The following is a 27,530-nucleotide window of genomic DNA, read 5'->3' as shown; positions in this document are numbered from 1 at the left end:
TCAAGGTAAGGAAATGAACTACAAACAGTGCTCATCTTTTCCATTCATTTTGGATTGAGGCATAATAGGGTAATAGCTGGATCTACACCACAGATAGCTGGCCTGGGACGTGGACTTATCTCAAGAGAGCCACTTTTGAGGTTTAAAAACATTGGACAAATGTACATTTTGGTGTCAACTATCCCTTTAATCGTCTTTTTAAAGGGGCAATCTGCTTTGTTGTTTAAGTCAGATTGCCCCTTTACCTGTCCCTTTAAAGGCCCAGTATGTAGCTTTGTGCGTGGCCCGACCAAATGTGAGTTATAGATTTGTCATTCTTATTGAAAGCAAGTCTGATAGATCCATACTATGTGCGCTATTTCTATGCTTCCCCTTCTTAAGTTTAGTTTTTGCTTCTTTTACTTTTGATTTTGTACACCAGCTTCAAAGCTGAAAATACTATATTTTTGGTAATTGAAAAGATTTTTCTCAGCGGTTTAGATGGTACAGTAATTATCGACACTATACATTGCGCGTTCTCTCTCACTCTCGCTCTCTCTCACTCCAGGAGATGCAGAAGGTATTTGCACACTACAAGGCCGTCATGCTGTCGCTTAACCTGGGCAGTTGCGAGTTGGGGGGGAGTGACGGTCCGGAGGCCCGGGAGCTAGGGGAGGGCCTGGCTAGTATGAACCAGGGCTGGATGCTGGCCTGCACTGGCCTGGAGGAGTGGCAGGACAGTCTGCGTACCACTGTCATGCGCTGTCAGGTCAGTTACTATACAGTTACAGGACAGTGGGCAAAACTGTTTGAAATGACATCTTGTCAAGCAGTTTTGCACACTGGGAGTAAATTGTTTCTCAATTTTGGTTCCTGGGGGTATACCTCCTCAAGGTTGCACATATTTGTTCTAGCCCAGCAAAAGCACACCTGATTCAACAACCCTTGCCCTTCATCAGGCGTGGTTTTGCTGGGCCAGAAAAAAATGTCCAACCTGCCCAGCTGGTAAAACTGGTAGCAATTAAGTCATTCTGATGTCTTCTGTGATGTCTGGTTGGATGCTGATTGGAAAATGATATTTTTGGCATGTCTTTTTAGCATCCAGAAAAATAGATCCTTACCCTATCTAAGGTCATCTGACGTCTCTTGAGTGTCTCTGCAGAAAATACAATTATTATGATGTCCAAAGCGGTGACCTACCGTCCTATCCATGGGGTGTACTTGTAGTTCAAGCTGCCTCACAATACAGAATCAAGAGATGGGTTCATGCCCTTATGGGCGGTTCTGGCTTGGACAGGATTAGTTGTCCAAGGGTTACTTACTATGCACTGACCTGAGGTCCCTGACCTCTGACCTTTCTCCTCTAACCCACGACAGGAGTTCCACGAGACGCTGCACTCCCTGCTGCTGTGGCTGGCCCACGCCGAGAGCAGGCGCTACGCTGTCGACATCCACCACCCGGACACACCGCCAGGCACGCTGTTGGAGCATCGCAACACACTCACTGTGAGAGAGAGGGGAGAGGGATAGAGGAAGGAAGAATGCTGGAGGAGGGAGAACGGGGAGGATGGATAAGGGGGGAGGAGGGAGAGGGAAGAGAAAGGGGGTGTGTTGTGGTAGAGGCAATGGGAGTGGGAAGGGGGTGGTTTAGGAGAGAAAAGGGGTGATGATGGTTTGGGTGGTTAGAGTAACACGGAACCCAAACCGGCTGCGCGCGTGCGCCATTGTGTGCTATCGTGCATAAATGTATTTTGTCCCCCTACACCAAACGTGATCACGACACGCAGGTTAAAATATCAAAACCAACTCTGAACCAATGACATTCATTTGGGGACAGGTCGAAAAGCATTAAAAATGTATGGCAATTTAGCTAGTTAGCTTGCACTTGCTAGCTAATTTGTCCTGGGATATAAACATTGAGTTGTTATTTTACCTGAAATGCACAACGTCCTCTACTCCGACAATTAATCCACACATAAAGCGGCCAACCGAATCGTTTCTAGTCATCTCTCCTCCTTCCAGGCTTTTTCATCTTTGAACTTATATGGTGATTGGCATCTAAACTTTCATAGTATTACCACAACAACCGGCAAAACAGTTTGTCTTTCAATCACCCACGTGGGTATAACCAATGAGGAGATGGCACGTGGGTACCTGCTTCTATAAACCAATGAGGAGATGGGAGAGACAGGACTTTCAGCGCGATCTGTGTCAGAAATAGAAAGGAGTTCTATTTTAGCCATTGGCATCGCAGACACTCGTTGGCGAGCAGTGTGGGTGCAATAATTGAATAACATGGATTTCTAAATTTATTTTGCGACGCTCGCGCAATCGACGTGTCCATCTGGTCAGCATGTTAAGGGAACTTAATAAGGGAAAAATTATGGGGATAGAGGGAGAAAAATGGAGGGAGTACACATGACTTGAGAGAGAGAAGGGGGAAACGGAAAGTTCTGACGAATAGTGCAATATACACTGAGTAGGCTGAGCAGATGGATGGCAGGTAGCCTAGTGGTTAGAGCGGTAGACCAGTAACTGAAAGGTTTCTGGTTTGAATCCCAGAGCCAACAAGGCTCTGTTGATGTGCCCTTGAGCAAGGCGCTTAACCGTAATTACTCTTGTAAGTTGCTCTGGATAAGAGTGTCTGCTAAATGACTAAACCATTTAAAAAAAAAATCATCCATGTCAAAGCTATGATCCCTATATATATATATATATATATATATATATATATATAATATCACTTGTTAAATCCACTTCAATCAGTGTAGATGAAGGAGGAGGGGAGGAGACAGGTTAAAGAAGGATTTTTAAGCCTTGAGACATGAATTGTGTATGTGTGCCATTCAGAGGGTGAATGAGCAAGACAAAACATTTCAGTGCCTTTGAACAGGATATGGTAGTAGGTGCCAGGCGCACCGATTTGTGTCAGGAACTGCAATGCTGCAGGGTTATTCATGCTCAACAGTTTCCCATTTGTATAAAGAATGGTCCACCACCCAAAGGACATCCAGCCAACATGACACAACTGTGGGAAGCATTGGAGTCAACATGGGCTAGCATCCCTGTGGAACACTTTCAACACCTTGTAGAATCAATGCCCCGATGAACTGAGGCTGTTTTGAGGGGAGGGGGGGGGGGGGGGTTGCAACTCAATAGTAATGTTTAGTATACTCAGTATAAATGTGGCACATTCCCTTATCAATGGTTTGGCCAATTAGTTTTTACATTGATAATTTTCCACGGGTTCGGAAGCTCCCCTTCGACTGATGTCTGTCTGTCTGTCTGTCTGTCTGTCTGTCTGTCTGTCTGTCTGTCTGTCTGTCTGTCTGTCTGTCTGTCTGTCTGTCTGTCTGTCTGTCTGCATGCATCTGCGTGTATGTGTCCTTTTTTCCAGGGCCTGCAGAATGAGTTGCGGGCGAGACAGAGCCAGGTGGGCTCGCTCCAGGGGCTGTGGAGCCAGCTGCAGCCAGCGGAGGGGGGGGGGGAGGAGAGCGTAGAGGCTCGGGAGAAGCTCCACGTGACAGCCAACAAACTGCGGACGTTGCTCCGCCAGGTGGCCCACGACCTCAGCGTCGTGCAGGAGCGCCTGGTAAGGAGACCCCACCACAAATGATTTGAATTTAAAATTGAAAACTTTTGAAAAATAATTGCTTCTCCTTTTTGGTTTATTGAGATCATTTAAAATAAAAGTACTTTTTTCAAGGCTTGAAATTGGACTTTCAGTTTACTTCCTCAACTGACTAACTTCAATCGAATTGAATTTAAACCTTCCCCACAAACTTTGCTAGCGTTTGTGGTTGATTCCATTCCAATATAGACAGCTCAGGAAGTAAACTCAAAACTTTGTCTGTTTACGTTCCTGATTTGAATGACTTGAAATTGAATTGACCCCAACAATGCACTCCCCGGTGTCCGACGCGTTAGACAGAGAGGATTATGCAATCCCAATCACCAGGGACCTCCACAAGGTGGTGCACATTTTTTATCTAGCCCAACAATCACCAAGCCATTGATTCGTTGCACCGGGTGTATTAGTTCTTGGCTAGAACAAAACTATGCCCCTTCTGGAGGTGCCCCAGGAACGGATTGAGAAAAGACATATTGACAATGTTCTAGAAATGCACAAAGAACATTGTTTACCAGACAGAATTGGAAACACATTTAAGAAGAAACATAAGAAAACAGACTGAAACGGGGAGTCTATGTGGTCTTAAAGATACAGCAAGAAACGCAAGTTTTCGGGTTTACACTGCAAAGATGTCTTAAAACAAATTTGACACAACCCACGTTCCTGAGTCGTGTTCATTAGGGCACGCAATGGAAATTGATTTAAGACATTTTGCAACGGAAAACGAAAATGAGCGTTTCCTAATAGACAAATCCAGGTAGTCCCTCCTTGTTTCAGTCTGTTTTCTTACATTTGGTGCCTAATGAACACGACCGTGTTGCTGGCACCCTGCTCCATCCAAATGAGCCCAATGAAACCCTGATTAAAGCAGTTAAGCTGTCAAAACGTTGGTATTTATTAACTGTATTGCAACAGAACCAGGAGTGTGAGACTTTTATTTAATTATCAAACCATTCAAATGAACAACCTGACGTGTTTACTGCCCTTGCTGCAGGACTGTGGGACTCTATCTGCAGGTCCGGCTGCAGCTCAAGCTGCAGTTGAAAGTGAGGGCAGAGGGCAGGCGGAGGGCAGCCAGTCCCCGTCTAATGCCAGTCAAGAGGAGGGCACCAATACCACACCAACCTCAGCTGGCAGAAGGTACGGACCAGATAGTTTAAACTTCTTCAGTTCAAAAATGCTTTATTACAATGGGTAATCACGCAGTGCAAATAGAATATACAGTATATAACAGAAAATGTAAACATAGAAATTGTTCATGTTGAGATAATTATAGAAGCTTGGGCTGGAATCCAATCGATGGCGCACTGCAGTGCTGCACACTGCACTACCGACAATGTGCCTTTAAAAAGCTCTTTCCCCCATGTTCAGAGATCCCATTCATGAATGTTGGCTCAAGTGTTAATTGCCTTTAAAAGGCGCTTTCTCGGTAATGTAGTGGGCAGCGCTGCAACGCGCCTTTGAATGAATTCCTGCTTTGATGTAATGATAAAAAAAGAGTGGTCTCTCAAGAATTTTTATGGTGGAGGCTGAAGTTGCCCCTAGACACTGATCTTTGGTGAGATTTGCATTTCCCCCACTAATAGTTAAGGTTAGGATTGGGTGAGGGGAAACAATTCCTAGATATGTACCTGGGGAAAACTTCTTCCCGAAACAGTTGTTATGGTCTATGGAAGTCTATGGAGGTCGTCTGTGGAGGATTCCTGTATGTTTTAACTGATGATTTGCCTAAGTACTGTTCTTCGTCCCTTGTCTTGGACCTCCAGGGGGGAGAAGAGGGACCCAAACCCACCTCGCTCCTTCTTCTACCGCGTGCTGCGAGCCGCCTTCCCCCTACACCTCCTCCTCCTCCTGGTCCTAGTGCTGGCCTGCCTGGTGCCCCTGGCTGAGAACGACCACAGCTGCACACTGTCCAACAACTTTGCCCGCTCCTTCTACCCCATGCTGCGTTACACCAATGGCCCACCACCCACCTGATACAAACACACACACTGACATGTGTGGCCTGCTTCCAAAGCTAACCCATCGATACTCTCTGCTTAAGAGCTGGAGAGAGGACATTGTTACGGTCCCAAAATTGTATTTTAAATATCTATATTTATAGATTTGAATTTATAATTAATTTATTCCCTTAAAAAAAGCCATACCGATGTTCAATTTCTATCAAATAATTGATGTGATCCACCCATTTGGAACTCTTGCCGCTAACGTCACTAGCAAGTACTGTATTTCAAAGGAGACTTGTTTTTGTGAGGTTGTGTTCTGCTTGTAAAGATTTCTATCCTAATGATTTGCCCTTCAAGCTATGTATTGAAGTAGCAGTCTGTTGTAGGACCTATCCAGTCCACAACAGCTTTATATTGATGCTCTTTCAGAATAATGTCACCTGCACTCATTCAAAAATGCCTTCTGTAAGCATCTACTATTGAAATGATCAAATTTTGCGACCCTTTGACTTGGCTGTGCGAGTGAAATGTTTAATTGGTCGCACTGGTGCGAGCTGCACATTCTACCTGGTCGCCTCAATCAAAACGTTCAATTTTTTGGGGCGGATAAAACCAATTAATTTGTTAAAGAGTAAAGTGCATTATCCTCATGATTCCTGTAATAAATGTGTCTGCCCTGCCGCTGTGCCTGCCTGTTTCGCTGGGACCGGCTGCTGTAATGAGCGAGTCTCTCACACTCTTTCTCCCCCCTCGTTATTGTGTAACATTTTAAAAACAACACTTTGGAACTAGTCTCAGCATTCTGTAGGTATAATTTTTTTCTCAACGATCATTATTGAGCACAAAGCACACTGTTTTATAATTATCTGATATGGCTTTGAAATACGGAGAGTGTGAAATTTTGCATTGCAAGTGCAGTAAACCTCATTGCAGTTTTTTTTAGGACATTACATTTACTGTTAGATTAATACATGGCTACTAGCAGTAGGTGTTATATTTCGAGTTAGCGATCTAGCTAATGTGTTTTGGCGTTTCCACTTCCTCCGGTGGTGAAATAGTACCAATTAAACTGGGCCTATATATAATATTAGTGCACATAACGATAAAGCCAAATTCATCTCTATTTAACAAAAAATCTGGAATTCTGGAGCCCTATTTTGACAGTAAAATAAAACAAAAATAGCCTAATTGTCACCCCACTGGATTAGGTTGCATACCAAAATATTTTTAAATCATGCAATCCTGCTTGGACATGTTAGAAGTAATAACTTGTTTATTGAAAACAATTTCAGTAGTCCCTTACACTTCTTAATAATGCATTGTGAATGACTTTATAAGATGACTGAAATTTATTTTATTGTGTGACCCTGCAAATTGTATTGGGGGGGGGGGGTGTTATCACCAGCTGAAGAAGTTAGTGGCGCCAGTGAAACACCTGGGAAACATTTTAGTCTGGAGACCTGGGTCAGTGTGTATGAATTATGTGCACTGTATTATTTCCAAATAATATCATTTTGATGTTCTTCACCTCTGAACCAGCGCAAGCATTCGTATCAGTTAAATCATATAATATCAAAGTGTATATTGAGGTAGCCAACATGAATGGGCGCCATTTTGACACCAGATTGTTTTTTTATAGGAAGACATGTTAAACTGTACGTCTTTACTTTTGTCCTCACCTATATTGCGGTCCCTTGAAATATGGAGCCACTTTTCCACACATCGATACTGTGTAACCAATCAAGAGCACATCTGTCAAACTGAATAGTTTGTAAGGGGGAGAATTTGAAGAGCGGAAGAGTATTTTTTTCACAATAATGAGACATTGGCACACTGTAGGGTAGATACCAGTAGTAACAAGACACTGTTATAAATTGGTGCAGAAATAAATGATAGCAGTTTCCATTTAAACTTCTAAAAGTAGAAATCTCTTTAAAAAAATAAATAAAATGAATTCAGTAATCATTGTTGCGAAAAGACATTTCCATGGCTGCATAAAGTACAGTTGAGTAGGACACTTAAGCCCTAAAGAGAATGGTGTGCTAAAACAAATTCTTATTTAGGCTCTCAAACAATGAACTGTATATGTATGCCCCTTTTCTCTGGCAATAAACATTGTTTGTCTTACTGAACAAAAACTCCAAGGGCGTATTCTGTGGAGACTGTTGAAGATGGTAATTGTCTAGCTTGATGCTAAGGATGCACACACACACACACACACCATCTCTGAATTTACTTCCTAGATCACTTTAGAACAATACACATAGGCTACTGATCCCCTGGTGCTACATACTAAAGAGAAATATCAATAACAGGATAGAATGGAGACTGTTTAAAGAAATACACTACACAAAAACTATTTTTGTATTTTGTTAATTTGTCACATGCAATATCCTGACACGCACAATTTAACAAAATGCTAAATATAGTTTGAGTGTTTTTGAGTGTAGTATTCCTTGAGCACAAGGACACTGTTCTTGAGAAAGGACGCCACTGGCAGCAAAAGTTCATAATTTAATTTTTATTCTCCAAAGAAACATACTCCTGCGTGACGGTGGGAGAAAATCCACATAAAATTCACATTTTGAAACCTTGACATTTAAAGCACTCACGTTACAGTTGAAAAAGCATGTGTATCCTTATCCTGCTGGCAATGTACAGCATTCTCAGAGATCGTTCAAAGCAGAATGCACAGCTGGGCTACAAATGGCTCAGTCATCGGGAAAGTAAAAGGACTTGTGCACAGCTGCCTAGTTGAATTAAAAAGAGACTTAACTCAAAAACATTTCTTGCCTTGAGAGGAGTCTACTGTTGGTGTTGACAAAGATCAATGGTGTTAGTTGTCTTATAGTATTAAACAGCTGATGTGAGCTGTGGCCTAGACTCAATCAGATCTGCATTAACCCACGATAAACGACAACTGTATAGCATATTATTGCTTTTGTTTGGGCGAGGATCGGAGGTAACTGCGTTGGAGCTGTCAAATCGGCGAGCACCCGCTCGTGGTCATTGTCACGAAACCAAACCCATCCTTAAATCCCACCCGTGTTAGAAGTCCAGAATGACTATGTAGAAATGACACCGCCCAGACAAAATAAATGATATGCAATGCAGTTGTCGGTTATCACGGGTTAACTCTGAACTGATTGAATCTAGGCCTTAGTTAAACGTTTTTTCTAAATGACAGACTAAATGGACCCAGAGATAGCAATTAGCATCCGCATACTATTTTAGATCCCATGTTAAAGAGTAGAACTTCGAGTTACGGACTGACATATCAAACGGGAAATATGGAACCGGGAAATGTATTATTAATTGCAAAGAAAATGTAAATGTAGCTCATGCGCCTGAGTCTGTAGACTACAGAAACGTAAATGTATATATATATATTTTTTTATAGTATAACTAAATGGTTAGAAAATACATGTTAATAAGCAATTCATATTGTCTACAAAGGTTTGATGCGTTAAATCCATTTCAAAGTAAAGAACATGTCAGCATTCTGAACAACCTCCATTCCGGAAGGGTCCATATCCTGAGGTCCTACACTGTATTTTGTTATTGAGGCTAGAAATCCCCCCAAAATGTAAGATTACAAATTAAAAGTGTGGGTTGCAGCTATGGCTGTCTGGTCATCAAAAGTAAATAATATGCTTCCTCTACCAGAGTAAATCTAGCCTAGGTAGGTCATATAGCGCTACTGAAAGGAAATTGGCTAAATTAGCACAGAAAATAAAGCTAGCACTCTGCTTTTCCATTACTACAAGCTTGGCAAAAGCAGACTGCGACATAGTTGATTATTAAGGCTTTGAAAAGGCTTTCATTCCAAAAAAAAATATGTGAGAACTAGGTGTTCGTCTGAAGCCGAAAATATATCATAAGCCGTATGCGTTTTTGGATATAGGCCTAATTTAAATGTGCATTATTGTAGCGTCACCATCTTTATTGCAAAATGAAATAACCACAATGTTAAGCTACATATTCATTTGACAGAGGTAATGAACTGTCCATTGATCAGCACAGCAATATATAAAACAGGACCATGTTTGCAAAACAAGTGGTTCTGAGCTTAAGTCAATATTACACAGATAAACTAACGGTAACAGAAATCAGGAATGCAGACAGACTCTATATACACTGAGTATACCAAACCTTAGGAACACGTTCCTAATATTCAGTTGTTTTGATTGTGATCCTATTGTGTGTATCTTTAGGACCTCACATTAGATGAATGTATCATTGGCATTCTAAGGCCTGGATTCAATCCAATGCATGTTGTAGAGTGTTTACCGTGACCATACATTTGGGAATATTGCCTATAAAAGCTGCATTGTCGACAGCGCTAACATGACTCGGGTTGAATCCTGGCCTAGATATTGTCAGGTGTGAGGACAACACAAAGCTGATGAATGGATAGAAAGGTCCAGTTAGCAGGTGGGTTATGTTATAGGCAACACCTTACTTGAACCAGTCATAATAAGCCCTACATAATACTGTTATCACAAAGACATAATAAACAGTCAGGACAGCTGATGTGTGCTTTTAAGACAAGCTGGTCACTATGTAGAAGGCACAATCTAAACACTTTCTTGGTCACCAGTAGCAACTACACAAAGTACAACAGGTCTAAAACAAAACACACAAATGCCAAACTGTACCCATTTCTTTTCTACTTCGGGTTCGCACGCCTAAGACCCTCCCTCCAAAACTGTCAAGATGACACCGTTTTTTAAACCGGGAATTGAACTTGCACTGGGCCTTATAAAGTCTTATAAAGTGGTACATAAACATAACAGCGTTGCACTGTGCTCTTTGAAAGGCGTGAGTCTTATTACAATATTACACTTATTGTATCTCTTCATTTCACCATGCTTTCTTCCTGGAGAAATAAACACAGAAACAACATTGTGGTCAGAATTCGATCACATTGCCCACGTATCAAGGGCTGAATTTTAGCTAGAGACATGCGGATGTAAAACTGACATTCAAGTAAGTCTCAAATTAATTTGCATGAATGTTTGAGTCACACTCCCATTGCTTAAGATGGGATTGGACCCATAGGCACTTTTTGCGAAGGAATTAAAAAAATCTTCCGTCTTAATTTGCATCTTTATTTGAGGAGACAAAATAGTGTCATTTAGATTTTGTTGTTGATTCAAACAGGACTTTGTCCCACTGTGTATGATGATATTATTATTGTGGAGTCCACCTTTAAGGGAATGTGTTCTAGAGTGAAATGACAGTAGCGTGACCCTTCACCTCCACCTTTTCAGCTGGAAATATATTTGTTTATTTATTAGGACAAGTGCCTAATTAGCGTACTGTATGCAAAGTTTGAAGCTATACAGATTGTGGAACAAAAAGCTAAGGGTAAAGCAAAGGAATAAGATCTTGAGGTGAAGTATATAGTTTTAAAATGTGCTTTTCTTTCTTCCATGACAGTTAAAGAATTTGAACCAGTGCAAATGGCCATCTATCTTTTGATTGTCACTCAAAGCTACATTTATTTATATTGATCCTTTATTTATACAGATTATCCCATTGACATTAAAAAATATAAAAAACACCCAGATAGGTGCAGTGAATATGGGTTGTTTTACAGGGTCAGCCATGGTAGTATGGCGCCCCTGGAGCAAATTAGGGTTAAGGGCACATCGACAGATTTTGCACCTTGTCGGCTCAGGTAATCAGGTTATTGGCCCAACGCTGTAATGGCTAGACTACCTGCCGCCCTCAGACACTACAAAAGAAAAGGAGAGTCCATGATGAGTGTTGAAAGTGCCTTTTCACATAACAACCAAGCACTTAGCAAAGTCTTGGGCTTTTCTGTGTCCCAGGAGGCTACTCCTAACTGCCTTCCTCTCCTCATCTCCTTTCCTCCATTGCCACTCATCCACTGATGTTTAATTTCAGACTTTCTCATAGATTCTACTTTCAAACTAGTCTGGCTGATACAAAACTTGAAGTCTCCTGACTACAGAGTTTGGAAAGGCTGTTTTGATGTTGTCGGCACGATGCGTTGATAATGAAGGGGGCTGTGCTTTTACTGGTTGGTTTTCCTCCATGTCTTTCTCACTCAAACACACACAGCACGAGCGCCGCTCTCTTCCTTTACAACTGTTGGCTTTTCAAATCCAAACAATGAGAGGTCTCAAGCCCCTGGGGGGAAAAAACATTTGATAAAACTAATCGATGAGTCCGCTCAATTTCTGAGCAAATGTTGCATTAACAAACTGCCTCCTTTCCAGACCAGTCAGTCACAACTTTTCCTCGCTGTGTGGTCACGTGGGTCACCTCAGCCAGGCTACATTCAAACCTGATCATAAACCAAAAGACAGATTTGGCAGGGACATTAAATATTGTTACATTTTTTATGTTTGCGACCTCCGAGAAAACAATCAGAATAGTGCTAATGCCTGAAAGGAGAAGATTTCATTTGACAGCATTGGGATGCAGCCCCTTCCAGGCACCATCTGAAACACCCTTATACTCGTTCCCAGTTCCTCTGTTTCAGAGTGGTTTTAAAAGCCGTTCCAAGAAGTAGCCGTCCACAAGGGTCCCAGTCACATTCTCTCCATTGTCCTTTTTGCTGCTAGAGATCCCTTTTCACCACTAATAAAGTGCCAAAGAGGGAAGGACAGAGAAAGGGAGGGGATAATAGCAGGTTAGCGTCAGAAAATACGATTTTTTTTGTCTTTTTGAGATTAAGGATCTATTTTATTTGAACCCATCCCCCCCGAGAAACACGCACGCACGCACACACACAAACACACAGGTTTGAAGCCAGGGTAAGCCACGGTGCGGCACCCTTGAAGTTGTTTGAGGGATTGAGTGCCTTGCTCAAGGGCAAAACGGCAGGAGAAGGAATGACATGAGACAGGAAAGTGCATACCTGTCTTTCTACCGGGGTCCCTGCAGTCCAATGGCTCCTGCTGTTGAGGCTCGCTTCTGCTGCTGGGGGTCCATGTCTGGCCGGGGCAGCTGCTGAAGTGGTGGGCTGCGGGTGGCTCACCTCTGGACAGGGACCCGCTGAGTTGGCTTGGTGGGGCAGCCGTGGGCTGTGCATGATGTGGGCGTCCAGCATCTCCAGGAGCAGGTCGTACAGGGGCACCACGTTCTTCATCTTCATGCAGTGCAGGTGGTCCATGCCCTTGTTACTGCACAATGAGCAAAGACAGAGGTCATGTACGCTCACTGCTTTTTGTGATACAGAAGAAAAGAAAATGCACAGAAATGGGCATAGATTCAATCAGATCAAGTAATAACCGGTGATAGCTGACACCTGCATGCGAATGTTTTAGCGGTGTCTTGGTGGAACTGGTTAGAGCTGTCAAATCAGTGAGCAGCTGCTCTTGTTGCTCATTGTCGCGTTAGAAGTTCCGAATGAGAAAGTGTAGCCTAGAGTGCCTTCAGGAAGAATTCATACCCCTTGACTTATTCCACAGTTTTTTGCATTACGGCCTGAATTCAAAATTTATTCAATATATTATTTTTTTCAGCCATCTACACACAATACCCCATAATGACAAAGTCAAAACATGTTGTTAGAAATATTTGCAAATATATTGAAAATTGAATCTCATTTTCCTACCCCTGAGTCAATACATGTTAGAATCACCTTTGGCAGCTATTACAGCTGTGAGACTTTCTGGTTAAGTCTCTTAAGAGCATTGTACACCTGGATTGTATAATATTTGTACATTTTTATTATAAAAATTCTCACAAGTTGGTTGTTGATCATTGCTAGACAGGCATTTTCAAGTCTTGCCATAGATTTTGAGCCAATTTAAGTCAAAACTGTAATTAGGCCACTCAGGAACATTCAATGTCGTCTTGGTAAGCAACTCCAGTGCATATTTGGCCTTATTTTTTAGGTTATTGTCCTGCTGAAAGGTGAATTTGACTCCCAGTGTCAGTTGGAAAGCAGACAACCAGGATTTCCTCTAGGATTTTGCCTGTGCTTAGATATATTCTGTTTCTTTTTATCCTAAAATACTCCCTAGTCCTTGCCGATTACAAGCGTATCCATAACATGATGCAGCATGCTTGAAAATATGAAGAGTGGTACTCAGTGATGTGTTGTGTTGGATTTGCCCCAAACATAACGCTTTGTATTCAGGACAAAGGTCATTTCTTTGCCACATTTTTTAAAGTTTTGCTTTAGTGCCTTATGCATGTTTTGGAATATTTGTATTCTGGCCTCATGGTTCCTTCCTCACCAGCAACTGAGTTAGGAAGGACGCCTGTGCCTTTGTTGTGACTGGGTGTATTGATACACCATCCAAAGTGTAATGAATAACTTCACCATGCTCAAAGGGATATTCAATGTCTGTTTTTTTTACCCATCTACCAATAGGTGCCCTTCTTCGCGAGGCACTGGAAAATCTCCCTGGTTTTTGTGGTTGAATCTGTTTGAAATTCACTGCTCGACTGAGGGACCTTACAATTATCTGTATGTGTTGGGCACAGAGATGAGAGTCATTCAAAAATCATGTTAAACACTACTACTATTATTGAGTCCTTTTTTTACTCCTGAACTTATTTAGGGTTGCCATAACCTGAGGGGTTGATTAGTTATTGACTCAAGACATTTCAGCTTTTCATTTTTAATTAATTTGTAAACATTTCTAAAAACATAATTCCACTTTGACATTATGGGATATTGTGTGTAGGCCAGTGTCACAAAATCTCAATTTAATGAATTTTAAAATCAGGCTGAAACACAACAAAATGTGGAAAGTCAAGGGGTGTGAATACTTTCTGAAGGCAATGATAGAAATAATGACGCTCAAATAAAAAAATTAAAAACGAAATAATGAAGATTTCTATCAGCCTAATCGAGGTGTAGATTACGTCTCACATTCCAGTGTTCAAATTTAAACGAGGCTTCATGGAATATCTCTTAATGCAACTCCGTGCAGCCAATGGCAATCTGTGCTTTAGGTATAACCAGGGGCCGCTTGTACATTTGACAGCTTTAACACAGCTGTAGTCTAAAAATAGAGAGTGAACAAATGTGAACGATGATGAAGGCCAGTGATGAAGATGCATCTGGCGACTTGCTGGTGCCGAGGCCTAGTGTGATGACTCAATCACGAATTTTGAAATTGTTTTGATTGCTAAATCGACTAAATTAATGTTACTGTTTGAATTAAATGATCATGTTTGGATTGTTTCAAGAGTTCATAAAGAGCTATGAATTTTGACATGCTTTATTGTAACTGTGTTATTCTGTTCGTCAGAAGGCGGATCATTCAAAGAGGATCGACACAGGGGGGACTCTCTTATCATACAGTTTTGAGGTGCGGTGATCAGATTAGAGAATGCCTGTGAAGTTTTATGCCTTTTGTTTCAAATGTTTTGGGCCATGCAAAGTCGTGCTCTTGGAAGAATAAAAGCTGGATTTAAACTTTGATCACTGAGTCATTAGTATGTCACAGTGGTGAATTTTCTATGATAAGACTTATCGTGAAGATTTCTGATATGCACCATTTGATAATTGTATTCTTCTTGCATAACTGTAATACATCTGATTACTTTTAATGGATAAGAACTGTAGTTCTCACATTCCTGAGTAATATTCCTTGAATTATTATTTGGTGAATTGTCTCATGGTAAATGTTACTCACAATACACATAGCATATATGCTTGACCTCTAACTGTTCAGCTCTGAGCTAAGGTTAAGTCAATCATTTAATGCTAGGACATTGATTGCAAGATATTAGCTCCTTGTCCCTTAGCCTATTAATAATTGCGTAATGGTAAACCTAGACACGTGCATCTTAAAGTTTTCTGAGTGGTGACCTTGGCTAAATCCATTGGACATCCATAGGATATTATGGGCCTATAGCGTTCACATGATAATGGAGTACGATGGTATATCATATTAGGGTCGTAGACCCCTACAATAACTCTCTGTCATCCTCAGACAAAGTCGATTTTCACTTATCGACATAGTTTCCGACACCACCAAAACAACCGCTATGTGGATGCCAGCTAAAGCAGATCTGAGTGAGTAGAGCCCATGGTCTTCATCAGATTACCTTGTAAACACCATGTTGGTCGAAATGCTTTTTCTGTATAACGCAAGCTTTATTAAAAGGTCACTCGTGATAGCAGCAAACAGTCGTGACGGTTGTCTCAGTCGTGGCGGTAGTGACAACGTGGTGGCTCAATCTTGACGGCGGTGACCGTATTGAAAATTTGACTATACCGTAGTGGCAAAATGATAACTGGCAAGTGTGATAGTTTTGATCGTATTTTGCCTGAGCGGTAACTACAAAGTGTGACGGAGGTGACTATTGTAATTGCCAAGAGTGATGGCGGTGACTGTATTATGCCTGAGCGATAACTTGTGAGTGCGATGACGGTGACTGTATTGTGACTGAGAGGTAACTTGTGAGTGCGATGACGGTGACTGTATTGTGACTGAGAGGTAACTTGTGAGTGCGATGACGGTGACTGTATTGTGACTGAGAGGTAACTTGTGAGTGCGATGACGGTGACTGTATTGTGACTGAGAGGTAACTTGTGAGTGCGATGACGGTGACTGTATTGTGACTGAGAGGTAACTTGTGAGTGCGATGACGGTGACTGTATTGTGACTGAGAGGTAACTTGCGAGTGTGACAGCGGTGGCCGTATTGTGGCGACTGTACCTAACGTGGCGGATGTGTGACAGCAGCATCAGCAGGTGGGCGAGGCGCGCAGACTGCTGCTGAAAGCTGAGGCCCGTCTTTGCGATGGCCCACACCAGTGCGTCTGTTACGGCATCCAGCAAGCGCAGGAGCTTCGAGCGACTCTGCAGCTCTTCGCTCCCCTCCGAGGAGCTCAGGCACATATCTACAACCACAAAACACACAGAGTTGAGAAAATAAAGAAAAAAACATAATTGTAGTTGTTGCAATTACTCAAAACCACATTAGCCCTCTGAGCTAAAGCCAAGCCTTTATCTCTGGGAGCTAGCACAAATCTTCAGGTCTCAGGAAAGGTGACTTATTGTGCAAGCACATTTCACCAAACCACCTTTGCTACACTTCATAAATAATTTCCAACATGTAGCATTATTAAATGCGATTACTTTGGTTACAGTTAAGTGACACAAAATGTTATTTTCCGTTATCCACTGACCTTGAAACAGGTTCTGACTGTTAGGTCTTTAAGTGTTAAACAGTAACTATGATGGGAGTGGAGAGAGACAGTGTTCTCATTAGGCCTTGTCAGAGTGAGTTATTCCTCTGGTTGTCCTTGCCAACCCTCCCTAGACTCCCAAACAGATAGGATTACACTGGATAAATGGTCCAACAGACTTGTGGTTAATCTTGATATGCATGATATAAATAAATAAAATAGGAAGTAAAAAATACTTATAAAGATGCAGTACAGACAGACGGCCAGACAGACGGCCAGACAAACAGATGCATAACACACAAACACACACTCATGCGCAAACACACACATTAACACCCACGTACTGGAGTTGAGGAGGATCATGGCCTTGAGGCAGACGTACTCCTCCCTCTGCAGCTTGAGCTCTCTGAACCTGGAGGTGGCAGCTAGTAGCATGTCAAAGATATCCACGAAACCCTGCACACAGCTCCCCTCTTCCCTGAAAACACAGACACACAGTTACAGACAGACATACACTGCATTTGAATACTTCTTTTGGATCCACTATGAAAATATTTTAGAAATCATACAGATGCTTAATCCAGGAGTAGAGAGAGGGTGGTCACCTGTTCAGGCTGAGGTCGGGGGAAAAAATGAGCCTACCAGGGTGGCCCACAGACCTCCACATGAGCCCTAGCATCAGCACCTCCAACCAGCAGCACTCCAACAGGTGCACCTGGTCGAACAGGCACAGGTCCACAAATCCTGTAAAGACATAGCGGGGCCCGTATTCATAAAGCGTCTCAGAGAGCTGATCTAGGGTTAGAATCAATCCATAGTGCTGATAAAGCTGCGCTATAGCACGTTTGAAATTTAAAGGCAATGTTCCTGCATACTGCTCACGGTAAACGTGGTTTGTTGTTCGCAATGTAATAATGACACTTGGTGATACTTAAAAAAGTCATATTTATGAACAGCAAACAGTGAGTAGATTATGGCCCCGTACACACTCAGGTAGAACAACTGATATACAACACATTTGACACAATGATTGTGACACAATATATGTTAATTATACATTGGAGTGTTTGTCAGAACAAAAATGTTTACACTACCATTGTGCACAATCCATTACTTCAATGCAGAATATCTCTCCACTGTATCACAACCGTTGTGTCCAATGCGTTGTACATCAGCTGTACAACTTAAGTGTGTACACTGCCATTTACATACTACCTTTTACTTTATTTCAACCCTAGCAGAAAATGGGGTTCCACTGAATAAAGCAGGGGCAAAGCTTCTCTAGCACAGAAAACTAGACATCCTAAACTACCCTATACTTTTTGCAGCGTCACTTAGGAGTATAAACTATAGTACATTGATGCTCATTGCCCAGTATTTGTATTTATTATGGATCCCCAATTAGCTGCTGCCAATGTTTGTGTTGCTTCACAGTCCCCGCTGTTCCATACGGTGTATTTTTATCTGTTTTATTTATTATTATTTTAAATCAGCCAGGAGAGATTGACATGCATAATTAATGTTTGCTCTCTGAGCCCCCCAAACCACATATACCCCAGGAGACAGGGGTACAAATCCTGTTTCAGACCTTCCTTTGTCTTCTAATCGGTCTTCCTTTCTACATTCTGACTATCTGAATATCACTGTTGAGAATAAAAGAGACAATAGTTGTTGAAAACATGGACTCAGGCAGTTTCTTGAGGAAATTAGAACAATATTACACTGTTATGCCGGAAAAATTTAAGAAATGTTGTATTCAATTGATTCAGGTTACTCAACAGTATGCTGTACTTAATGCTCTGTCACTCTGTTATTGTCACACCCATTGACAGAGGATATTGACAGAATACTTTTTGGCCTCCTGTTCATTGTGTCAATGTTTTATACAGTTTTTCTGCTGTACTCAACTTGTGCACAAAATGGAATAAAATTGAACATTTGATGTTAGGAAAGTATTATGTTTTTTAATTGTGGATAAAAAAACAGAGACAATAAATCAATCAACACCAACCTGGGATCTTCTTGGCCCAGCTGATCATGTGGACCAGCTCCTTGTCGGCCAGGTTGGTGAGTGACATCATGACGTTGGCCTCCGTCAGGGGCCTCCTCATGTCCTTTTGGAGGTAGATCTCCGGTGGCTCTGCCTCCATGATCCGGCCAATCAGCTGCTCCGGGGTTAATACTGTGGGGCGGAGTTCCTTGATTGGCTCGCCCCCCTCGGCTAGGACCCGCTTGGGCCCACTAGCAGTTCCCCGGGTGAAGAAGCGACCCACGCGCCTCGGTTGATGACCCCGGCAGCTGCTGCGGTCGCGACGCATGCCTTAGGGAAAAAGGAGGTGTTGAAGAGCAAATTATAGTCCCACTAAGCGCAAATCAGATGGGATGGCGTATTGTTGCAGAATGCTGTCGCAGCCATGCTGGTTAAGTGTGCCTAAATAAATCACTGACAATGTCACCAGCAAAGCACCCCCACACCATCACACCTCCTCCTCCATGCTTCTTGGTGGGAACCACACATGCAGAGATCATCTGTTCATCAAATCAAATCAAATGTATTTATATAGCCCTTCGTACATCAGCTGATATCTCAAAGTGCTGTACAGAAACCCAGCCTAAAACCCCAAACAGCAAGCAATGCATGTGAAAGAAGCACGGTGGCTAGGAAAAACTCCCTAGGAAAAACTCCCTAGAAAGGCCAAAACCTAGGAAGAAACCTAGAGAGGAACCAGGCTATGAGGGGTGGCCAGTCCTCTTCTGGCTGTGCCGGGTGGATATTATAACAGAACATGGTCAAGATGTTAAAATGTTCATAAATGACCAGCATGGTCAAATAATAATAATCATAGTAGTTGTCGAGGGTGCAGCAAGCACGTCCGGTGAACAGGTCAGGGTTCCATAGCCGCAGGCAGAACAGTTGAAACTGGAGCAGCAGCATGGCCAGGTGGACTGGGGACAGCAAGGAGTCATCATGCCAGGTAGTCGTGAGGCATGGTCCTAGGGCTCAGGTCCTCCGAGAGAAAGAAAGAGAGAAAGAGAGAATTAGAGAGAGCATATTTAAATTCACACAGGACACCGGATAAGACAAGAGAAATACTCTAGATGTAACAGACTGACCCTAGCCCCCCGACACAAACTACTGCAGCATAAATACTGAAGGCTGAGACAGGAGGGATCAGAAGACACTGTGCCCCCATCCGATGATACCCCCGGACAGGGCCAAACAGTCGGGATATAACCCCACCCACTTTGCCAAAGCACAGCCCCCACACCACTAGAGGGATGTCTCCAACCACCAACTTACCGTCCTAAGACAAGTATAGCCCACAAAGATCTCCGCCACGGCACAACCCAAGGGGGGGGGGGGGCGCCAACCCAGACAGGAAGACCACGTCAGTGACTCAACCCACTCAAGTGACGCACCCCTCCCATGGACGGCATGGAAGAACACCAGTAAGCCAGTGACTCAGCCCCTGTAATAGGGTTAGAGGCAGAGAATCCCTGTGGAGAGAGGGGAACCGGCAAGGAAGAGACAGCAAGGGCGGTTCGTTACTCCAGCCTTTCCGTTCACCTTCACACTCCTGGACCAGACTATACTTAATCATAGGACCTACTGAAGAGATAAGTCTTCAGTAAAGACTTAAAGGTTGAGACTGAGTCTGCGTCTCTCACATGGGTAGGCAGACCATTCCATAAAAATGGAGCTCTATAGGAGAAAGCCCTACCTCCAGCTGTTTGCTTAGAAATTCTAGGGACAATTAGGAGGCCTGCGTCTTGTGACCGTAGCGTACGTGTAGGTAGGACCAAATCGGAAAGATAGGCAAGCACATGTAATGCTTTGTAGGTTAGCAGTAAAACCTTGAAATCAGCCCTTGCCTTAACAGGAAGCCAGTGTAGGGAGGCTAGCACTGGAGTAATATGATCAATTTTTTTTTGGTTCTAGTCAGGATTCTAGCAGCCGTATTTAGCACTAACTGAAGTTTGTTTAGTGCTTTATCCGGGTAGCCGGAAAGTAGAGCATTGCAGTAGTCCAGCCTAGAAGTAACAAAAGCATGGATAAATTTTTCGGCATCATTTTTGGACAGAAAGTTTCTGATTTTTGCAATGTTACGTAGATGGAAAAAAGCTGTCCTTGAAACAGTCTTGATATGTTCTTCAAAAAAACAACCAAAAATCTCAAATTTGGACAGACCAAAGGAAAAATTTCCACCGGTCTAATGTCCATTGCTCGTGTTTCTTGGCCCAAGTAAGTCTCTTCTTATTATTGGTGTACTTTAGTAGTGGTTTCTTTGCAGCGATTTGACCATTAAGGCCTGATTCACGCAATCTCCTCTCAGGGCTCCCAAGTGGCACAGAGGTCTAAGGCACTATATCTCAGAGCTAGAGGTTTCACTACAGACATCCTGGTTCAAATCCAGACTTTAGCACAACCGGCTGTGATTGGGAGTCCCATTGAGCAGTGCACCATTGGTTTGGGGTTGGCTGTCATTGTAAATAATAATTTATTCTTTACTGACCTGCCTAGTTAAATTATTATTATTATTTGAACAAATAAAACAGTTGATGTTGAGATGTGTCTGTTCCTTGAACTCGGAAGCATTTATTTGGGCTGCAATTTCTGAGGCTGGTAACTCTAATGAACTTATCCTCTGCAGCAGAGGTAACTCTGGGTCTTCCTTTCCTGTGGCGGTCCTCATCAGAGCCAGTTTCATCATAGCGCTTGATGGTTTTTGTGACTGCACTTGAAGAAACTTTCAAAGTTCTTGAACTGTTCCGGATTGACTGACCTTCATGTCTTAAATTAATGATGGACTGTCATTTCTCTTTACTTATTTGAGCTGTTCTTGCCATAATATGGAATAGGGCTATCTTTTGTATACCACCCCTTAAGGAAAGAAATTCCCCAAATTAACAAGGCACACACACCTGTTAATGGAAATCCATTCCATACCTCATGAAGCTGGTTGAGATAATTCCAAGAGTGTACAAAGCTGTCATCAAGGCAAAGGGTAGCTACTTTGAAGAATCTCAAATATAAAATATATTTGGATTTGTTTAACACTTTTTTGGTTACTACATGATTCCATATGTTTTATTTCATAGTGTTGATGTCTTCACTATTATTCTACATTGTAGAAAATAGTCAAAATTAAGAAAAACCCTGGAATGAGTCTGTCAAAACTTTTGACTTGTACTGTAAGTATTCAGACCCTTTGCTATGAGACGCAAAATTGGGCTCAGGTGCATCCTGTTTCCATTGATCATCCTTGAGATGTTTCTACAAGTTGATTGGAGTCCACCTGTGGTAAATTCAATTGATTGGACATGATTTGGAAAGGCACACACCTGTCTATATAAGGTCCCACGGTAGACAGTGCATGTCAGCGCAAAAACCAAGCCATGAGGTCGAAGGAATTGTCTGTAGAGCTTCGAGACAGGATTGTGTCAAGGCACAGATCTGGGTAAGGGTACTAAAACATTTCTGCAGCATTGAAGGTCCCCAAGAACACAGGGGCCTCCATCATTCTTAAATGGAAGAGGTTTGGATCCACCAAGGCTCTTCCTGGAGCTGACCACCCTGCCAAACTGCGAAATCGGGGGAGAAGGGCCTTGGTCAGGGAGGTGACCAAGAACCCGATGGAAACTCTGATGGAGCTCCAGAGTTCATCTGTGGAGATGGGAGAACCTTCCAGAAGGCCAATCATCTCTGCAGCACGCCACCAATCAGGCCTTTATAGTAGAGTGGCCAGACAGAAGCCCCTCCTCAGTAAAAGGCACATGACAGCCCCATGACAGAGTTTGCCAAAAGGCACCTAAGGATCCTCAGATGAGCAACAAGATTATCTGGTCTGATGAAACCAAGATTGAAATCTTTGGCCTGAATGCCAAACGTCAAGTTTGGAGGAAACCTGGCACCATCCCTACGGTGAAGCATGGTGGTGGCAGCATCATGCTGTGGGGATGTTTTTCAGCCACAGGGACTGGGAGACTAGTCAGGATCGATGGAAAGATAAACAGAGTAAAGTACAGAGAGATCCTTAATGAAAACCTGCTTCAAAGTGCTCAGGACCTCAGACTGGGGCGAAGGTTCACCTTTCAACAGGACAATGACCCTTGGCACACAGCCAAGACAACGCAAAAGTGACTTCGGGACAAGTCTCTGAATGTTCTTGAGTGGCCCAGCCAGAGCCCGGGACTTGGACGCAATCAAACATCTCTGGAGAAACCTGAAAATAGCTGTGCAGTGACGGTCCCCATCCAACCTGACAGAGCTTGAGAGGATCTGCAGAGAAGAATGGTAGAAATTCCAGAAATACTGGTGTGCCAAGCTTGTAGTGTCATACCCAAGAAGACTTGATGCTGTAATCGCTGCCAAAGGTGCTTCAACAAAGTATTGAGTAAAGGGTCTGAATACTTATGTAAATGTGATATTTCCGTATTTATTTTTTTTCTATAAAATTTGCAAACATTTCTAAAAACCTGTTTTTGCCTTGTCATTATGGGGTATTGTGTGTGTATATTGATGAAGAAAAAAACTATTTAATCAATTTCAGAATAACAAAATGTGGAAAAAGTCAAGCGTTCTGTACACTTTCCGAATGCACTGTACTGCAGGATTTTGATCCAACTAGGCACCACAAGTGACCAACTGAGCTAATTGATCAGTTCAGGGATAAATTCGCCGAACTGATCAATAAATTCAACACACCTGGTCTTCCAGGTCGATTAAATCAAAAGCATGAAGTGCCTGCAGCACTCCAGGACGAGGGTTGCCTACGCTTGTTTTAGAGAGTTTGTTGATAAATTCAAATGAAAGGTACACTACATTTAAAGGGATGGCTTTAGATAAATGTACGGAAAACCCTATTGAATGAAAACTCCATGAGAACATCTATTGGCCAGCCAGTGGGAGTTTTCAGCTGTATTTCTGTGTTTTTTTTATTTATACATTTTTACATTTTATTCATTTAGCAGACGCTGTTATCCAGAGCAACTTACAGTAGTGAATGCATACATTTCATAAATTTTTTCCCCCGTACTGGTCCCCTGTGGGAATTGAACCCACAACCCTGGCATTGCAAAACCCATTCTCTACCAACTGAGCCACAAACCTTATGGGGTATTGAGTGTAGATTGACGAGGGAAAAAAACGATTTAATCAATTTTAGAATAAGGCTGTAACAGAACATAAATGTGGAAAAAGTCAAGGGGTCTGAATACTTTCCAAATGCACTGTATATCTCACAGTAAGAGAGGGAATATCACCAGAACGATTAATGGGCAAGTGTCTCTGACAACAATAGCGGCTGTCTTTTTCCAGTTTACGATTCTACATGTTGAATCGGCACAAACAGCCACAGTTCGCCGGCACCCAGCAGGTGGTCACTATAACACACCACTGCGACAGCAAGCAAAAGGACGGCCATGAAAAGACAACCGTACCAACCTGTGTCTCTATAGCAACTGAACCGTAATTTAGCTTGGTACAAACAGATCATTACATTGAATGGAGCAAAACATCCTAGACATCCACCTGATGCACAAGGCTCACAGAGTAGAGAAAGCAAATAGCAAACTATATTTCTTGTCCACTTGCAAACATGTGTGTGAATGTGTGGGTCCCCGAGCAAGCATGTGTGTGAGTATGTAACTATATCCTAGCCCCAGTGCCTCTGCTCATTGTGAGAGCAAAGTCTAGCGAGTGGGAAATATTCACATATCAAAAATGAATAATTTCTAAGGTACTGGACACACAAACATTGGCCCCACACTGGACTATATAGAAGCTGTATGTATTTAACGTCTCAGAGTAGGAGTGCTAATCCAGGATCACTTTTGTCGTAGGTCATAATAAATATGATTATATGTTAGGGGGGGACTTGATCTGAGACACTTTGTGAATACCACCACTGGCACGATTAGGGTGCGGATAGTGTGAAGGAGGTAGAAGACGAGAAGGATAAACGGAGGGAGGGGTAGTAAGGAAAGCGAGTGAGACACGTACCACACTTTGTCATGCCCACTTCGTAGCACTTGCGGAGGCGGCACGCCTGGCAGCTCTTGCGGCGGTTCTTATCGATAGTGCACTGGTTGGTCGCCGGGCAGATGTAGTCATTGTGACCTGAGAGAGAGAGAGAGAGAGAGAGAGAGAGAGAAAGAGATGGAGTGGGGTTTACAAAGGGTAGATAGGGAGAGAAGAGATAAGAGGAAGATAAACATTTGTTTAGTTTTATTCCATGTGTACATTGGCAGCTAAATACAAGAAAACAAATGTAAAAGATCAGAGAGAGGGGAAAAGTTCCTCTACTTCAGGGATGGGCAACTTTGATGGGGGTTAGGCCACAAAAAAATCTGAACTCATCATGAGGGAAGGCAGTTGCTCCTGGGTCTGTGTACCCACATGTGCAACACCCCCCCACCACATTGCGAAGAAAACATTTTTATAGCCCCCCTCTTGACAGTGGAGAGAACGAATGTACGTTTAGAGTTAATTTCGTGCAATTCTACACATTTGCCATGGGGCATAGAGAAAACGTTGCAGTTTCCTGCAATTCTACACATTTTTCCATAGGGTGGAGAGAAATGAGAGAGGACCTTGGCAGACCATTTCCTGGCTTGTCTCCTTTTAATCCCTTTAAGATGTGAGATTCATGCACACACACACGTAACCTGTAGTTCTACTCCCAAAGGGAGAACAATGTGCTCTCACCTTTGGCCCGTGAAAAAGGGATCTGGACCCAATTACGAGAGGACAAGAGACCAAATAGAGCAGCATGTCCCAATACATTCCTGGGGGAATCCATAGACGGTGCACAATTTTGTTCTAGCCCAGCACTGAGCACGCCTGACTTAACTAGTGGTCAAGTGATCATCAAGACCTTGATTAATTCAATCAGGCACACTAGTGCTGTGATAGAACAAAAATGAGCAACCCTTTGGGTTACTCCAAGACTGGAGCTGAGAAACACTAGAGTACACTAGAGTACTTTGACTGAGAGGTAAAGGGCTAGATTTAATAAGCGTTTCCATTGAAGGGACAAAGGTATAAAAAACAAAAAAAGCATGAAACTGTGTTCATTTACATGTACCTTGAGGCTTTCTTCTTTCTCCACATCTTGTTTTAGGCCACGGTCATATAGAGATTTTCTAATTCCCAATTGCCGGAAAATGTACAATGGAACTGATTGTACAACAAAATTGCACAAATTGTCAGTCTTCTCACGTACAGTTGAAGTCGGACGTTTACATAGACTTAGATTGGAGTCATTAAAACTTGTTTTTCAACCACTCTACAAATGTCTTCTTAACAAACTATAGTTCTGGCAAGTCAGTTAGGACATCTACTTTGTGCATGACACAAGTAATTTTTTCAACAATTGTTTACAGACAGATTATTTCACTTATAACTCACTGCATCACAATTCCAGTGGGTCAGAAGTTTACATACACTAAGTTGACTGTGCCTTAAAACAGCTTGGAAAATTCCAGAAAATGATGTCATGGCTTTAGAAGTTTCTGATAAGCTAATTGACATCATTTGAGTCAATTGTAGGTGTACCTGTGGATGTATTTCAAGGCCTACCTTAAAACTCAGTGTCTCTTTGCTTGACATCATGGGGAAATCAAAAGAAATCAGCCAAGACCTCAGAAAATAAATTGTAGACCTCCACAAGTCTGGTTCATCCTTGGGAGCAATTTCCAAATGCCTGAAGGTACCACGTTCATCTGTACAAACAATAGTACGCAAGTATAAACACAATGGGACCACGCAGCCGTCATACCGCTCAGGAAGGAGATGCGTTCTGTCTCCTAGAGATTAACGTACTTTGGTGCGAAAAGTGCAAATCAATCCAAGAACAACAGCAAAGGACCTTGTGAAGATGCTGGAGGAAACGGGTACAAAAGTATCTATATCCACAGAAAAACTAGTCCTATATTGACATAACCTGAAATGCCGCTCAGCAAGGAAGAACCCACTGCTCCAAAACCGCCATAAAAAAGACAGACTACGGTTTGCAACTGCACATGGGGACAAAGATCGTACTTTTTGGAGAAATGTCCTCTGGTCTGATTAAACAAAAATAGAACTGTTTGGCCATAATGACCATCGTTATGTTTGGAGGAAAAAGGGGGATGCTTGCAAGTCGAAGAACACCATCCTAACCATGAAGCACGGGGGTGGCAGCATCATATTGTGGGGGTGCTTTGCCTCAGGAGGGACTGGTGCACTTCACAAAATAGATGGCTCATGAGGAAGGAAAAGTATTTGGATATATTGAAGCAACATCTCAAGACATCAGTCAGGAAGTTAAAGCTTGGTCGCAAATGGGTCTTCCAAATGGACAATGACCCCAAGCATACTTCCAAAGTTGTGGCAAAATGGCTTAAGGACAACAAAGTCAAGATATTGGAGTGGCCATCACAAAGCCCTGAACTCAATCCTATAGAAAATTTGTGGGCAGAACTGAAAAAAGTGTGTGCGAGCAAGGAGGCCTACAAACCTGACTCAGTTATACCAGCTCTGTCAGGAGGAATGGGCCAAAATTCACCCAACTTATTGTGGGAAGCTTGGGGTGGGCTACCCGAAACGTTTGACCCAAGTTAAACAATTTAAAGGCAATGCTACCAAATACTAATTGAGTGTATGTAAACTTCTGACCCCCTGGGAATGTGATGAAAGAAATAAAAGCTGAAATAAATCATTCTCTCTATTATTATTCTGACATTTCACATTCTTAAAATAAAGTGGTGATCCTAACTAAACTAAGACAGGGAATTTTTACTAGGATTAAATGCCAGGAATTGTGAAAAACGGAGTTTAAATGTATTTAGCTAAGGTGTAGGTA

At 42.5% G+C, this 27,530-nt stretch overlaps 2 protein-coding genes across 3 annotated transcripts in view; one reads left to right on the top strand and one right to left on the bottom strand.

Moving 5' to 3' along the window:
* syne2a (spectrin repeat containing, nuclear envelope 2a) overlaps window positions 1-7,694 on the top strand; it is a 258,178-nt gene extending 250,484 nt beyond the window's left edge. For both annotated transcript variants that reach the window (XM_029733409.1, XM_029733408.1), the window contains 5 exons: window positions 548-748; window positions 1,357-1,485; window positions 3,377-3,571; window positions 4,605-4,750; window positions 5,377-7,694. In XM_029733409.1, the coding sequence (XP_029589269.1) occupies window positions 548-748; window positions 1,357-1,485; window positions 3,377-3,571; window positions 4,605-4,750; window positions 5,377-5,587 (882 nt within the window). In that variant the 3' untranslated portion in view covers window positions 5,588-7,694. The remainder of the gene's footprint in view (window positions 1-547; window positions 749-1,356; window positions 1,486-3,376; window positions 3,572-4,604; window positions 4,751-5,376) is intronic.
* A 368-nt stretch (window positions 7,695-8,062) lies between these two features.
* The window catches only part of esr2a (estrogen receptor 2a), a 48,496-nt gene continuing 29,028 nt past the window's right edge, over window positions 8,063-27,530 (bottom strand). The window contains 8 exon segments of the mRNA XM_029733410.1: window positions 8,063-12,168; window positions 12,449-12,622; window positions 12,625-12,713; window positions 16,215-16,398; window positions 17,031-17,164; window positions 17,292-17,430; window positions 18,698-19,006; window positions 24,689-24,805. Of these exon segments, the coding sequence (XP_029589270.1) occupies window positions 12,149-12,168; window positions 12,449-12,622; window positions 12,625-12,713; window positions 16,215-16,398; window positions 17,031-17,164; window positions 17,292-17,430; window positions 18,698-19,006; window positions 24,689-24,805 (1,166 nt within the window). The 3' untranslated portion in view covers window positions 8,063-12,148.

The sequence above is a fragment of the Salmo trutta genome, chromosome 35 (genome assembly GCF_901001165.1).
Source record: "Salmo trutta chromosome 35, fSalTru1.1, whole genome shotgun sequence".
Classification (NCBI taxonomy): Eukaryota; Metazoa; Chordata; class Actinopteri; order Salmoniformes; family Salmonidae; genus Salmo; species Salmo trutta.
This window is presented reverse-complemented; position numbering and strand designations above follow the sequence as displayed.